Source organism: Astatotilapia calliptera, chromosome 13 (assembly GCF_900246225.1).
Source record: "Astatotilapia calliptera chromosome 13, fAstCal1.2, whole genome shotgun sequence".
Lineage (NCBI taxonomy): Eukaryota > Metazoa > Chordata > Actinopteri > Cichliformes > Cichlidae > Astatotilapia > Astatotilapia calliptera.
In genome coordinates this window covers 3720111-3737553 of record NC_039314.1, presented here as the reverse complement: position 1 = coordinate 3737553, position 17443 = coordinate 3720111, and the positions used below count along the sequence as shown (strand labels likewise).

The window sequence follows — 17443 nt, the reverse complement described above, 5'->3', positions numbered from 1 at the left end:
TGAATAGCTGTGTTAAAGCTAAATTCCCAGATTAAACATCAGTTAATAGTGTAGATATAAAAATTTAATGAACAGGGTGTGGCACTGTGATTTTTCTTGAGACAATAATGAGGGGTCGATAGCCTGTCAGAGGATGTTTTCCTGAATAATCAGTGTCTCAACAACAAAACAATAAGTAGACTGAAGCACATGACTCTTAACTTTCAATTTAGACCGAGTCCATCCTCATGTTGATATTTAGTAGTGATGGGATTTCCGGCTCTTTTTAGAGAACCGGCTCTTTTGGCTCGGCTCACTAAAAAGATCCAGCTCTTTCGGCTCTGAACCGACTCTTTAGGTTGTTTTGCTTTAATTAATTTATTATTAACAACAATATAAAAGGAATTACTAATGTAAAAAAAAAAGTGGTTTTATTTATATATGTTTATATATAAATATATGCGGTGGCCCCTAGAGACAAAGCACGTACAAACTCCAAAAAGCATGTACAAAATACAAAACACATTTCTAGCGTTAACTGAACTTCCAAAACAGAGCTACCTAGATCATTTAAATTAAATTGTTTGTGTATTTATACACATGCACTCATTTATATTCAAATAATTTTAAAAAAAAAATGTTCATTTACCTGTTACTAACACACACCAAATCCGGTCGCTGGTACTTGAATGGCTTTTGTAGCCAGTAGGTAACAAAAGCTCAACACTGCGCCTAGCATCCTGGAGCACTTCTGTTGTCTTTTGTACGTGTTTTGGAGTTTTTTACGTGCTTCTGAGTTTTTACGTGTTTTGGAGTTTATACGTGCTCCGGAGTTTTTATCTGCTTCGGATTTTGTAGGTGCTTTGTCTCTAGGGGCAACGTAAATATACATTTATTTATTCACTCCACATAAAATTTAATAAATAAATCATATAATACAAAAAACAACTATTCACATTTCAACTTTTAACTATTTAAATTTTTCCTTTTAAACAAATTTAAAGTGAAACAACACAAAACACTGCAAACCACAACACAATTAAATATAAATTAAAATATGAAAACAAAAAGAAGATGTACATTCTCTGTCATATGGGCCTGCATGAATAAACTTTCTGAATCCTTTATCATCCTCAACTAAAAATAGTTGTGGATGATTCCTATACCTTTCTAATGTGACATTGTTGTCCCTGGCTCTCTTTCTCTCTCTTTCCCTCCCGCTCTGTTCCTGTGCTACTGTGAGTGTAACTACTGCCCCTCCCCCCTCTTCCCAGCGCAAAGCACAAGGCTCGCATGCGGAGTGAAGTGGAAAAAAAGTGCGAGCCTAGCTTAGCTTAGCATAAAAGCTAACAAGAGTGAATGGTTTAGGAGAATTTCTCAGCTTAACAGTAGTGTGGCATATTATCACATAAATGTTAAAATGAATGTTATACTTAAATGATCTCCCCTATTTGGGCAAAGTCTCATTTTTTCTGTCGAAGACATTTATTTTTATTTAACCGTTAAGATTGGTTTAGCTAGTTTAGCTTAACTTAAAAGACTCGAATCAGACATGGTTTATGTCTAAAGATAACAACATTTTTGCAGACTTGTAGAGATTGTATTTTTAGTTGTGGTGGTGTTTTGTCACATTTTGACAAAACCAGGCTAACAATCTTCCCCATTTTCCATCCCTGTTCTATGCTAAGTTCAAGCTTGGCTGCGTTGCCTTAACACTGTCACTGCTGAACAAAGAAAAACAACTTTTATTCAGTATTCCTGTAGGTCAGGTTTCTGCACATGATATGGACAAAATCAGGACTGACCAGTTGCACAACAGGGGAAATGTAGTGACTTGAATATTGTTGAGCAACGTAGGTTGAGTAAGTGGCCACTGTGTTTGTCCCAAACACTTTGGAATAGTGCAGTAGTTTGTTATTGATTACTTACAATTTCTGAGTAAAAAAGGTACATAGAACCATCCTGCAGAAAGTCTTTTACATGTATTATACCAAATCATAAATCATTTTGTTCCCTTTAATCTATATGTTTGATATTTGTGTGGTTTCAGTGATTCTCCAGGTGATCTTTTCCAAGTAAAGGCTTAACCACTCTCAAGAGAAGCTTAGTTTAGTTTCACTATAGCTAAATACATTGTCATAAGGCAATTTACTTGAAATCTGTTAATTTGATTTCTTATCAGTATGACATTTCCTCACCACCAAAACCAGATTATCATCCGTTTTTGGTCAATGGTAAAGTCACTATGTCATCTCCCGACATATTTCTGCCTATTCAACGTATGACGTACAGTTCTGACACATGTGAAACTGAATTATCTCAAGGTGTCAATAAGCTGGCGGCAAGAAAGTAAAGTTTTTGCTGAATATTTTAAATCTTTCAAAACAGAGTGGTTCTTGCAATTTTCGGCCTTTTGCTCAGTAGCACTTCATACAAACATAAGAAATAACCTACAGTTTCTAAAAGGAGTCAGATGGTGCACACTGAAAAATCCATATCAGTGTGCTCTGTGCTACTCAAAAAAACTCTCCAAAAGCTGCAAGAAGAACTAAGAATGGAGAATTAATATAGTACAGTGCAAATGTCATAAGCCAATTTGACAAATTGCTCATCACCACTGGCTAAAATGCAGGCCCAAAATGACAGAGCCTACAGATAGTTATGGACGCTGTTGTTTCTATGAGGTTAACACGTCACATCAGGAGAAAGGCTTTGGCATACAGCTTAACCTTTAACTCACTTAGACAATACTGAAGCCATTATGACGAAAGAAACATCAAACAAGTGCAGCTAAAGGGAATTCACGAATTTCATATTTACATCAGTACCATTCACATTTTCATCACAAATAAGAGATTTTGATGTCGATAGGTGACAAATCAACAGCTGATTATCATCTTTTCCTGTAAAATTCAGTTTTTCACTGCCAACAAGGTAGTTTACAATCAGTGTGTCCTGAAGCGTCATTACCAAGGAACCCAGGATGTACTACAGGGGAGACGTTTGTTTTCTCTCGTATCAGGAGGCTGAGAAGAAATGCTCTGTGTAGCTTCCTTCCTGTCGCGTTGAACGGAACCACAGCGAACCCTAATTTAACCTCAGTGCACAGGATACTGTAAACAATCCACTCACAGGTTATATTGGTTTTGGTTTATTCCCCCAAAACTTATTGGTAGACACAAAGCATATTCTTATTGGAATCTCAAGTTTACACCTCATCTGGTGTTTATTACGTCTTCTAATAGAAAAAGTTTTCTAGTTCTGTTCTCCACCAGCTAGTTGCTGCTAATTTTATTAAGGAAAGCAAAATAGGTCAGTTTCAAGTGACAACACCAAAACAATGAGCTCAAAGAGGCTAAAACAACCCCCAGAGATGACTGCATCAGCAGTAATTTGTGACAGCTAAATAAATGGCGAATTTACCATTACACTTAAGAATGCATATTTAATTTGCTTTAATCCATATTCATTAACCTGACAAGACAAAAAAAACTGTAAAAAAAATCAGATTTTGTGCTTTTCTAAGTTTTTGAAACATACCACAAGACAGTGTTGGATTTTATTTAAAAGAAAAAAGAGTAACCACAAGTAAGTAACATGTTCTTTATTGCTTTTTTAAATCTGCAGCTGAAAGATGTAAGATGTTGGTTCCTGTAATGGTGCTGTTGTACTGACATTCAGACTGAACATTCATAATAACATACTCGAACTGGGCTGACATCATTCCTTTTGATGTTTATTTAGATGCAACTCCATATGTTGTGGAGGCCACAGAGAAGCAAACCATTTATATAGACTCTGAAAGCTCTGAATTGGATGAAAACCAACATATGGTGCTCTGTGATTACTAGATCTTCATTAACTTTGAATCCCAAACACCAGCAATGTCACAACCACCATATCCAGTACAGTTTTCTCAAACTTTCAGACCGCAACTCTGGTCTTCTAAGATTGTTGTTCTTCTACTATCATTAACTTCCAGTCTTTTAATCCAGCACTTAATTAATGACTTAATAAAAACAAGTGGAAACAGGTTAAGCTAGAACTGTCCTATATTGCAACATCATATCCTGTTTATTGGTAAATAATTACAGGACAGAATGTCCTCACGTTGACAAAATAATGGAGTAACTCATCAGGACATTTCACCTCTGCAAGGATCTGCATGGAGATAGGCACACGGTCCTCACAACATCAGCACTGAATGAGAGTTTAGCTGCACACAGATTCCACATGCATGTGTTTGGATCTCTGTGTGATAGACACAGCTTGTCCCAGGTACTCACTGCACCGTATGTCTTTGAGTATTTCTTAACCATGTCCTGGAAAAGGCGAGCTAGACCTGTTTAGCCACCTATTTCCCGTAATGCCCCTCCTCTGCTGCTGTCTCCTCCCATTTCCCTCAGGTCCCCTCCTCCCCCTTCTCTCCCCCTCTTTCTCTTTCTCCCTTCACACTGTAAATAGTTGCTGACTACACCAGCTCCACCTGAATGAATTTGCTATCAACTCACAAAATTAGACAGAAATTACTACAGGGTAGTCCTTTCCTCATTGCATTTATTATAAACAGGAGGTTTCTTTTAATGGCATTTATACACTTCCCTTATTTACTTACATACTTCTCGATTACATAAGTTATGGGAATTTATCAGATTGCAATATATTACTAAATATGGAAACAAAAACTGGATATTTTTGTCCTACCCTGTGCACAAATAAGAAATTTAGACTAAAGCTGACTTCACACTATAAAGCTCTGTGTTTTTCAGTTACCTCAGTTTTGCATGGGGATTTAAAGAGTCCGTTCACTTTTGTGACTAATATTGATCTGAATTAACAGATCAATAACAATGCCAGGATCAAAACTAGCTCTCTTTCCCACTGATTTGTCTATGAAGTTTGGAGCATGCCTTTACTTCCATTCTCTGATCCTACAATTTCCAAACTTCCTGCTGCACATTTTAATGATAGGTATTGTACAGTATGTGTTGCTAGAACAGCTCCTTATGCAAGACCCAACTCATGTTCAGAGCAGGGAAAATCCCATGTAGCTGTTGCTGTGAATGTTTGACTAGAAACAGTATATACCTGTCTGTTGATGAGTGTTCAGCAGACATGTGTGGCCTCATTGTTTTCACTGATTATTTTTCATGTGAGGCACACACACACAAACATCCACCCAATCCAACCCAAATCAGGAAGTGTATTAGCCACTGCTGAAAATACTTTTAAAGTAGCAGTAAGTACAAATTTGCACACAAAGGAGTTGACTTTTGTACTTCAGTGTTACCCAATGAAAATTGGTACCAAATGTATAGCATTCAAAAACATGATTTAAAACGAGCAGGAACCAAACAAAGACGGACTGAACTCCATCATGATCAAGTGTATAGTTTGTCTGTGTGACTTGTCTTTTCAAATCACCACATTTAGTTTTTTCTAATCAGAGACCATAGCTGAATGACCTACAGCTATTTGGCTAGCTAGTTTGTTTAGCAATTACAAAGGATGCTAAATTTGGCTAGTCAAAAACTGGCTTAAAATGAACCTGCTTGAAAAAACAAAACAGCCACACTGTTACACTGCTACAGCTTTAACTTTAAGCCTTGTTAATCCAATAGAACAAGCAGTAAAATGTAAACAGAAAGGACAGTATTTAAGCTAGCTTATTCAGTCCAGACATAACTGAACTGAATAAGCTAGCTTATACCGGACCTAAGTTTAATTTGCTAATTTTCCAATAGACAGGTTTAAGTTTAAGCTTATTGTACTAAAGCTTATTCTGGAAACTAAAAATACAATTTAAATAGAATATGCTATAAAAATATATTATAGAAAAAACAAACAAACAAAAATGCAGCACTAAGAGCTTACTAGTTTAGTCCTTTAAAACAGAGTACAAAGTTCTTGAAGCAAGCCAAAACTGCCATCATTCATTACTAGAATGATTGCAGCTTACTGACCATGGCCTGATATATTTTTTGCGATAGGTTATTTACTTTACTACAGCTGCTTTTTGAGTATTGTGGTTTCATTTCTAGCTCCTTCCAGAGTTCCCAAATCATGTCTCACCACTGAAAAAAATGTCATGCTGATTCAATTTATCAATATGGTTAGTCAAGAAAATCCTAAGTGCACTTGTGATAAGGAGATATGCCTGCTCCCACTGAAACTATTGCAGCTCTTTACTAGCCTACTGCATCAACATGGAACTGCAAATGGCTGGTGCACTGATACTGGTTCAGCTGTTGATTATTTGATTGCAGAACAAAAGGATTCAGTGTCATGATGCCTTCGCATCAGATGACTTAATAATAATTGCCTGCATTACAACACAGTTACCTAGTTTGACTCCTTTGCCTCTACAGTCGTGACATTACTGCATTTCCCTTTTTTGACAAGCAGCCACTCAACTGTGTCAACACAATGTGGCAGACAGACGCATTAAGTGGACACGGACTTCGAATAGCTTCTGTACGTTCCACCAACATTTTTCTCTTGGCAGTTCCACTTTTGTTAGAGTTTGTTTATTCCCCTCTGTCATGTATATTTGTACAATACCAAGTAGTTGACACAAAGAGGAAGGGTGAAGCTGTGTGTGTAAAAAAAGTACGCTCAACACTCTCAGGTCATTCCAGCGTGCTGCCCATAAAAAATACAGCAGGAACCCTGGAAGTTCAGAATGAGTGCTGAAATTGACATGTCAGATATACGGCACTGGGGAAAGGTTAGGGATTATTTGAACTAATCTTTACTATGATCACCACCTATTTCGGTTGTGTAAACACAGGAATATACAGGGCAAGTTTCTGGCTGCCCCGCCAAATTTATTTCCAATTGATTTAAATGTACATCTCAGAGGCTCTTACAAAAAACTTTCTTTTGGTTCCTCTTCATTTTGGTGATTTCTTGCTCATTCAGCATTAGCGGGGAATAGATTGCCTGTCTTACAGCTCCAAGACCCAAACCAAGTTTATACTGCTGGGTTCTTTGTGCTCAAAGAGAAGAACAAACAAAAAGGGACTAGGAAGTATGAAGCAACCAGAACCCTTGGAACGTCAACAAAAAATAGCAATTTTTAGCTTTATAAAGGGAACAGTTACAGTAACTGTTACTGTCATTGCTAAAAATTGTGGGTGGGTACTGAGTTCAACTAAACTCTTTCAGTTTTGAAAAAAAGGTGGAAGTGATATCCAGTGGGAGAGAAGAAACTGCTGACCAACAATGTGATAGCGTACAACACATAACCAGAGCTTGGAATGTGTGTTAGCTAGCAGATGTCAGGGTTTGTTTTTTTTCTTTTGAACTTTAATCAGCATCCGCTTCATAGGTTAGTTTTTTTCTTTAAACTAAGCAACTCTAGAAACTTTTATCTAGCTTTGTCAAAAGGTTGCTTTTTTTCCCAAGTTTTATGCTAAGCTAAGCTGCCTAAGCTAAGCTATTGTGGTTTTGCAGTCGTGTAACCGCTACATGTTAACTTTTCTGAAATTTTGGTGATGCTTTGGGCCCAGTGACATACGCCTACAGACTGGTCACATACCACTGTTCACGATGGAAAAATGTGTATTCCCTGACTAGGTTGGCAAAAACCTCAATCTTATTGCTTTAGTCACTAGCAGATTGTTGCAGTCACCTGTAGTTTGCACTGAAGACACCAACTTGTCTGCAAACACTAAACCAAGTACTAGTGAAACAGTGAGAAGTGTGAGACAAAAATGAAGCAGAGAATATTGATCTACAGTAAAAAAAAATAGAGCCTTTTAAAATGTGTTGGTCGTGCTGAGATACAACTGATAATTTGATACATTTGTTTCTGACAGTTTAAGCCCAAAGTAGCATTTCTTTATCATGTAGAAATACTGAGAAGTATCATTAAAACTGCTCTTCTTTTTCTTGTATCAAAATATCTAAGGGATTAAATGTGTAGTTAAAGTGTATTTAATGTTTTTACTTTCATGTTTAAAGTGTATTTAATGTGACAGATAGGAGCGTTTCACTGGTCCGGCTCACTTAAGATCAAAGTGAGTTGCCTGTGGCCCACAACGTAAAATGAATCTGACATCCCTGCCATAGAGGTTACCTAACCCTTATTTTGAAAAACCTGTCTTTCGATAATAGTATTCTTTCAATTTGCTTTCACAGTCCTGCTTCGGTGTTACAGCATTTTTGTGCATCATCAAAAAGTGTTTACCAAAGAATGCAAGCTTGATACAACCCAACATGTTTGGCATCATGTGGGACAAGATTTACAAAAAGTTCCAGATTAGATTTTTCCCAGAAGAGTGGCAGATGCAGTATTTTTACAACCAACAATCACACTTACAAATCCACAACCTTTTAGCATGTAATAAATTAAATATCTTTAGTTCTGTGAATTAACTCAAGTGTAAAAATCATTCTTCTTCCAATATCATCACAATCTGAAAAGGTCACAGGTCACAGTTGCATGGCACGAACCCCTAAATATCAGAAGCATCATCAGTTCAACAGTCTTCCCCCACTCAATGTCACCACAGGCAGAGACTTGGATTCGCACCTTTGGCCCTGGATTCTGACACCATCACGCCACAAAAAGGCAGCCTCGGTATTGTACACCTACGCTGTGAGATCACACTGGTGTTTTCTGTAGTCCCACCCTAGGGAATCTAATGTGACAATGCTGCGCACACCCCCCCCCCACCCACCCACATGCACCAACAGTGCTTGACATCACAGGACTCCCTCCTGGTTCTTAGTGGTTTTTTAAACCACACTGTACACCTCCTTTGCTCACGCTCACAGCAGCGGAGTCACAGATCACCCCCTCAGTTAACTGACGTTACCGAGAGCTAGTGAACGCATCCTCAAGCCAATCTCACACAACAGGTTAAAAGTCAAATCTTGAAGCTGCTGTCAGCAATATTTCTGACAACAGAAGTCTTATAATGCTAATATATATATATGTCTATATCTATAGATATAGACATATATATAGATATATATTCTACTCGGCAAACAAGTATCCATCTTCTCTTAGTGTCAGAGGTGTGAAACTGTGTCAGCGGCATGTTGTTTCTTTTTGCTAAGCAGGTTACAGAGGATAACACAGAGATGTTATCAGGTCTTAGCAACTTTACTGTCTAGATAGAGGAAATTGTGTCATCTTGGGTGCATTAGAGTGGGGACAGGAGACTTTGTAGTGTAGTATTTTCTTTGGTTACCAAAAGCTGTTCACTCACATTTCACATTCTGACTGCCTGTTATAGGTTTTGTAATAAAAATCCAAACATCAGCAACGTGTTGATGACTCTCGTCAGATTATATTAAAAATGACTGCATATTAGTTAGTAAAACCATGGTTTTTAAACAAAAACGTGTTCTTTGTTTAATTACAGAGTACAAACAGGGGAAATTCCCTTTCATCTGTAATATTAAAGCCCACAGAACTGCGTCAGTCTTATCTGATGAGTCACAGCACCCTCTGTTGGACAAAAGCACAAGGTGCAAATGTTTTTTAAGTTGATGACATTCTGAGATGACCTCACACGTCACCCAATTTCGTCTGCCTTTGCTTTTTTTCCCCTCTCAGGGGTGTAATGACTGTTTTACCTGTAAATACAGAATTTTTGACTCAGGTCTGTATATATATATATACGGTATATATGGTGGTGTATAAATATATACACCACACCAGACAAGACCCCAGGGGCAGGCTTTGTAGAGATGCCCCTGAGACAATTCAGCACATAACAGCAGGGTGTAAGGTGCTAGCAGTCAGGGCATACATGGAATGTCATGAATGTCATGACCAAGTGGCTGGCATAGTATCATACAGGTCATACTGTGCCAAGCACGGCCTGGAAGTCCCAAGGTCAAAATGGGAGATGCCCCCTAAGGTGGATGAGAATGACCAGGCTAACATCCTGTTGAACTTCCAGATACAGACAGACAAACTGGTAATGGCTAACCAACTAGACATAGTGGTGGTGGACAAGTAGTGGAAGATGGCTATAGTGACAGATGTAGCTATACCGAATGATAGCAACATCAGGAAAAAGGAAGTCGAGAAGCTCAACAAGTACCAAGGGCTGGGAGAATAGCTTGAGAAGATGTGGAGGATAAAGACAACAGTGGTCTCAGTAATCAGGTAATCTGACTACTCGGTACAGTGACCCCCCCCCAACCTGGGCAAGTCACTCTAGGAGATCAGACGCAGTCCTAGGAACAGCAAAGATACTGCGCAGGAGCCTTGAGCATCTGGTAGAGGACCGGAGGATGAAGGATAAAGACCGCCTGCAGGGAGAGAGGGAAATTTATACCATCCAAGGTGTACACTCAGTGCAGGGGAACGATATGAAAACAGTGCCACCGAGACTGGAGATAGAGTAATACTGGAAGAGCATGTGGGAGAAGGGACCCATAACAACAATGCTCAGTGGCTAGCAGAGCTAAGACCAGACCACAGCAACCTCTCTGAACAGGAACCAGTAAGCATCACAGTGGAAGACATCCAAGAAAGTTTAACAAGATCAACAGGACCCTGAGAGCCTTCATCAGGAGTTTGTTGATCACTAGAGGCCAACTTTGAGCCAATACCACAAGTCACCATCAAGTGTGGGATCTGTAGTTGGAAGAAGTGTAAATGGTAACAAAGAGAGGGAAAGGAGTCAGGAGGGGAATGTACTACCAGAAGGCAACACTGTAGACATTAAGGACAAAGAGTGGGGAAGTTTTTAATCATATGGATGGCATTTGGATTTAAATTAAAATAAAATGAAATAAAATTAAGATTCCAGATTTAAAATGAAGCCACAAAGGACAATGATTTGTCCAGGAGCATTTTGAGGCAGAAATGAAAGGAAAGGTAGCAAACACAGAGAAAGAAACAGAGAAAATAGCTCTGAATAAAATGTAAAAAGACTTTCAAATACCAAAAATGATTTCATAGAATTAAAGGAAAGCATTAGAAATGTGCATGAAGAAACAAGAAAGACCTCAGCATTAATATTTAGACTTGGACAAGACTAAGACTTTTCCTTAAACAGATATTTCCTGTTTATTTTATTTCAGAAAATAAAAGTTAAGTCTAACCTCACAGATGTCAGAGAACTCACAAAATTAACCGCATAAGGTCATATTTTGGCATAATAGATAGAAAATTTACTTAAATGATGCATTTTGTCAACATTACACTACAGGTCCACAGAGTACTTCACACTGCAGTAACTGAGCTATCACTGTCAAAAGGTTCCTCTGTGGAACAGTGGAGTGGAACGCGGGGGCAAACACCAATTTTGGGCTACTTTTTTGACAGTGAGAGCTCAGTTACTGCAGTGTAACTCCACACCAGATGGTGGCGGTAAAGCGTCTATTCTATGTTTTTAAACAACGATAAAAAAAAAAACCCCAAAGGAGAAGTGGAAATACGGAGTAACCTAAAAATCAAACTGGATCTGGTTGAGTTGTTGCGAATGGAATCAGGAAGTAAAAGTTATCAGGCCTTATTTCAGTTTTTAAAAGAGGGGAACCTGTTTGGCAGGATTTGAGAATATTTTTTTTGTCGTCGTTCCAGACCATACTCCATACCAGTTGGTGGCGGTAATGCACCTTTCAATTGTTTGCCAACCGCCAATATAACTAAGAAAGAAGAAGAAGAAGAGGAAATACGGGTAGGCAGTAGTGGAAGGAGATTCTGCGAGGGCTCTATATTATTTGTGTACTGTGCACATATATTTTGCTATGGATTCACAGCCCCCGACACGGCCATGGGAAAGGCGGATTCCTGGCTCAGTTGGTGCACCTTTAAATTACAGGTGAGCGAATTTCGGAGGGGCCGCAGTCGCGAGAAGTCCCTCGTGTTTACAGCTGCAGCTGCTCGCAGTTGAAATGCTAAAGTTGTCGCTGTCACTTCGTGCAGGAGTTGTTAGACGACAGTTGACATTTTGTTTTAATAATTGACACGATGGTGAAAATTATTGCAAAACGATGAGTCGTGTTTGCGATTGTAAGAGTAATTGGTTGCCATTAAAAATGCCCCAAAAACAAAAACGGCAACTAATTATTTATCTGCACAGCCGTATAAGTGGCTAACTGCTAGTTTGGTCCTCTGAGGCCGTGTCCTAGGCAGTGCGTCTCGCTAGATTTCTCTCTCTTCTGTTAATTGAGCGTTTTTGTTTGTTTGTTTTGTTGCAATTCTGGTTAACAAGTGAAATTAATAAAAGCCCCAGAAATATTTGAATTGCATTTTTGTTTGTTCTGTAGTTGTTAACAGTCAATTCAGAAGAAAATGTAGCTGCTGTCTTCCTGTTGCTGTTTGCCAACAAACTCAGTTCCTTCGCCCGATAATTTCCTGCAGAAAATGCATATAGAGATATAGCCTCTGCAGAGCGTCTAGGGTCTGGCCCGGGGCCTCCTGGTTGTCCATGCTTGGAACGCCTCACCTAGGAGGCGTCCTTGCCAGATACCTAAATCGTCTCATCTGCCTCTCTTCAGTGTGAAGGAATAGCAGTTCTACGCTGAGCCCCTTTCGAGTAACTGAACTCTTCACCCTGTCTTTAAGGGAGAGGCCAGCCACCCTTAGAGAAGCTCTTGTTTTTTTTGGTTTTTTTCCATTTGTCAGTCCTCTGCTCACCTGTCCCCAAACTCGTAAACAAGACCCAGAGAAGATTAAACTCCTCCGCTTGCTGCTGCAAGTCATGTTTTTTTAATTGTCTTATTATTATATTCGGATAATTATAAAAATATATGTACAACAGTTTGTTTATGCTGTCCGCTGGCATTTGTGTATATACAGCAGTATTCTCAAACAAGCAATAGTGAACGCACCAGTGTGAGGCAAATTCCACAATCACAGTTCAATCAGTCCCCCCCCCCCCCACCTGACACTTTTTTCCACTTTAAGGGGGGAAATGGAATTAAATCTGCACACATCTTTATCTTTTTTGGACATATCAACATATCCTTTTAAGGTTAAGAGAATATGGTCATCAGATTGGAGAAGCTGAACAATCAGAGCTGTGATAATGATATTTGAGGTGTGTTGACTGGTTCATAACGTCAGCTCACATGAGAAAACATCCCATGCTAAAAGTTGCCGGTTGATGGTGAGCGGCACTGTGAATTTACTGTGTATTTTCCACAGTCTGTACAGATGAAGAGTAGCAGAGCTGGAGATGAGACGGGAGGAAGAGTTGACTCAATTCAATTACAGTTTATGTATATAGCATTAATCACTAGTGATGGGCAGATGAAGCCCCATGAAGCACTGAAGCTTTTCATCCAATTGGTTCACCCCAACGCGAAGCTTCATTTGCTCTAGCAGGACACCTACTGGACGTAAAAATAATAGCTGGCATGAATTTGAAGAGTGTGGCATTTTGCACACAGCCTGTAAATGTCAACAACAAAAGGAGTGTGTAAAACATGTATATTGTAGTGATGGCAGTATACTGTGTATATTTATAGTGGCAGTATGGGAAATGATTATTTGGAAATGCTTGAAATGGAAATGATCATTTACTGTGAGGTGAGGTGTGGTTGGGGCCTGTTCACATTTTATTCTGTAAAAACTAAATTTTCACTGCTTTTATGACCTTTTTAGTGGGGAGAACATAGCTAGGATTTAATGATTTAACAAATCTTTTGAATCCTTTGTCCTCCACAATGCTAAATGGCTGGGAGTCCTCAATCACCATGCTGACCAGGTCTTCATCTATTTGAGATTGTTCTCCTGAGGAAAGACAATAAAGACAAAGCACAAATATAAATATCACACACGTAACTTATAACAGCTGTATAATATTGTTATATCATTTAGTAACATTACTGCATCCTATATTATCATTGCATTTGATGGCTCACCTGGTCTTGCTCCACAATCGGTGTTCCCCTTATTCTCATGCAAAGCTCTGTAGTGCCTAAGCATGGATGAGGTGTTGCTGTTATATCCCAGCTCCCTGGCACATAGCAAACACTTCACCTTGTACAAAAGTCAAGACAGCTCAACATAAATTGTATTGCACCATCAGTATCATGAAAATACATCTTCTGTAGAAATTTACATACCTTGTTGGGAGGAATAAGATCAAAATGTTCCCACACAGGGGAGGACATCCTCCTCTTCTTAGCTGGCTCTATTCTCTCCTGACTTTCCTCACTCTCATAAACCTCCAAACGGTCTCCAAACTCTCACTAACCGCAACTCTCCATCAAACACCCACATCTTTGAATGAAGTCTGAGGGGTTTATATCGCTGTCATATCTCGCGGCAAAGTTCGAACCACTTCATGAACCAGTCACGTGGTACAGCCGGGCAGCGAGGCTTCGGACGTCATCATTTTCAGCTCCTCCCATAAATGAAGCAAGCCTCGATACGCGCTTCGCGGAAACGCCCCCTCCATTACTCGACACACGCTCCGAAGCCTCGATACAGAACGTCCCATCACTATTAATCACAACAACAGTCACCTCAAGACACTTTATACGGCAAGGTGGAGGCCCTATTGTAATACAGAGAAAACTAAATGATCAAAACAACCCTTTTGAGCGAGCACTTGGTGACTGTGGGAAGGAAAAACACCATTTTAACTGGAAGAAACTTCCAGCAGAACCAGGTATAGGGAGGGGCAGCCTCTGAGGACTGGTTGGGGTTGAGGGGAGGGAGAAAGGACAAAGGACACGCTGTGGAAGAGAGCCACTCTATAGAATAGAATAATCCTTTAATTGTCCCACAAGGGGTAATTTGGTTGTAACAGCAGCCAGAAAGACACATATACAAACAAACAGTACACAGGACAGAAACGTACACAATTTTTCTTACATATTTACATATTTGAGCTGTTGAGCAGTTTGTGGACTGTGGTTTAGCTTGACTCCATGACGTTTCTGAACTAATGCTTTGCTCAATTAATGTTGCAATGAATTATGGGTGGATTTTACTGATATTCTATCTTTATGTTGTCACCAAACAGATCTACAGATTTGGGACTAGCTAGAGGCTCCTCCACCTCTGCTGGCCCTTCTGTCCTGCCCAGGATGGCGCCCCCGGTGCCCCCTCGTCAGGTCCAGCAGTCCTACCGTCCATCCTACAGCTCCTTCTCCCAATCTTACAGCCCCTATGGGAGCTCCATCTATGGTGGCTACAGTCCTTACAGCTACGGCTATGGTGGAGGCTATGGTAGCGGCTATGGTGGCGGCTACAGCCTGGGAGGATACAGACACACACCTCACCTTGAAGACGTCCCCCCCAGCAGGTTTGTGCAGCAGGCAGAAGAAAGTAGCCGCGGTGCCTTTGAGTCCATCGAGAGCATCGTCCATGCGTTTGCTTCAATAAGCATGATGATGGACGCCACCTTTTCTGCGCTACATAACGGTTTCCGTGCCGTACTGGAAGTAGTCAACCACGTCACACGACTGCGCGTGCACCTCACCCGGGTTTTGTCAAAGTTTGCTCTGGTGCGCACATTGCACTACTTGTACCGCTTGGTGCAGAAGCTGCTCGGGCGGAGGCTAGACCCTGAGGTCGAAGCCCTGTGGCCCAACCCCAGTGAGGCCACTGGTATGAGATCATCCAGAGAGATGGAGGACCAGGCAGTTAAATCCTGGCCCATCTTAATGTTTTTTGCTCTAGTCTTGGGTGTACCCTACCTTATCTGGAAGCTGAGCTCCACTGCTGACTCTGAAATCAAAGGTAAGGCTTGCAGATGGAACAGCAAGCACTCACATATTCATAAAGATACATTTTGTTTTGTTGTTTGCAATACACATGTAAAGATGAGTCTGCTTGTATGACATCATGTGCCTTTCTGTAACTCTGTGGCAAATAAATTGGGTATCATAGCTCCATATGCCATTAGTCACTTTACAACTGACAGTACAAAGCAAGTGGACTTGTTTTTAATTAAAACAAGTTAAAATTATGAATGTCTTTAATTCAGTTTCCTTGCTTGATTTAGACACTAACTGGGCAAGTGGGGAGGACGACCACGTGGTGGCCAGAGCAGAATATGATTTTACAGCTGCTTCTCAGGAGGAGCTTTCTATGCAAGCTGGAGAGATGCTCAACCTCGCTCCTAAAGGTGATGAGCTTTTTACTGGCTGCGGGACATTTGATTCTGAGTGCTTTGACCAAAAACCTTCTATTTTTGTTTTCCTTATCTTGGGAATAACAGATGAGGGCTCTTCTTTTGTGTGAGCGTGCACCATGTTTACAACTATCACAGTGTTTTCCTCTTCCTCGTGTGTAGAGCTACAGCCCCGTGTGCGTGGCTGGCTCCTGGCCAGTGTGGACGGTGAGACCACAGGGCTCATCCCAGCCAACTACGTTAAGATCCTCGGCAAGAGGAGAGGCCGCCGGGCCGCAGATATGGAGAGGCTCGCTCAGGCCCAGCGGGCGAACACACAGGAACCCCAAACAAGCTTGGCTGCACAAATGCAGACAACTGGAGCCCAAGGCTTTACCCCGGACCCCGCCTCTGCCTCTGCCTCAGCCTCTTCTTCTGCCTCGGCTTCCTCAGAGGACCTTCTGGAGTCAGCGTACAGGGAAACACCTGCTTCATTCAATCAGGGATCATCCACCTCCACCATGCCCTCCAACACACCACTTAACATCCCTGAAAAGACTGATCCATGATCTTTGTGTCCATAAATGTTCATTCATAACAGCGGTTTGCTCAGTGTGTAACTCTGGAGCTTAACTAATAATCTGCTGTTAGTTCATATTTTGGGGTGGTGGACAATCCACAGACCTCATCAGGAACTGTTAAAGTAATTTTCGATTCAATTTTTTTTAACGCAGTATGGACCTTCTTATTACTTGCCAAGAATTGTTTCCATGCACAAGGCTCACTGCGTCTGAAAATCTGAGCTGAATTTTTATTTTTAAACTCAAAGCTTTTACAAAAATAAACAAATGAGTATTCTAAAATGTGTTTTTAGGCGCACTGGCACATTATGTGTACAAGGACAGTGTAAGAACACAGTTAAGGTGTTTTGTTTGATCATGTGATCACATTTTGTTTTGACCCTCACATGTTTGGGTTTCTGTATAGTTTTCTGTGACGTTAATTTGATCTATTCAGAATAAGAAAGGGGCGAATTTTGCACATTTTCAACAGTTACCATTCAGAAATTTTTGGAATATTTAATATGATTATTATGAAAATAAATAATTTAAAAATCGTTTTTGTCCATTGTGCTATAAGGTATCAAGTGACAATGTTAGAAATTTTGTCAAGATTTTCATTTTCAAAACTTGGACCTAACTGTTTAGTTTATGCTAATTTAAATGACATATTAGTATAATATAATTTCATTTAATTTGTTTTTAAGTCTGACTTTATGGCAGAAGCACTTGATTTGCGACCACTGTCTCCAAGCAACAGGACGCCTGCTGCACTGCGCCAACAGTGACGAGTCACCGTTGCAGATACAGACCGAATAAACGCGTTTTGTTAATCGAAAGTGTTCTGGGGGTAGATTTTTATGT

General features: G+C 40.1%; 1 protein-coding gene across 1 annotated transcript; it reads left to right on the top strand.

Moving 5' to 3' along the window:
- Positions 1 to 11371: 11371 nt before the first annotated feature.
- pex13 (peroxisomal biogenesis factor 13) lies at positions 11372 to 17412 on the top strand. Its single transcript, XM_026190736.1, has 4 exons — positions 11372 to 11771; positions 14928 to 15646; positions 15912 to 16034; positions 16203 to 17412. Exons 1-4 carry the CDS (start codon positions 11698 to 11700, stop codon positions 16586 to 16588), a joined length of 1302 nt encoding a protein of 433 aa, XP_026046521.1. The 5' UTR covers positions 11372 to 11697; the 3' UTR covers positions 16589 to 17412.
- Positions 17413 to 17443: the final 31 nt, after the last annotated feature.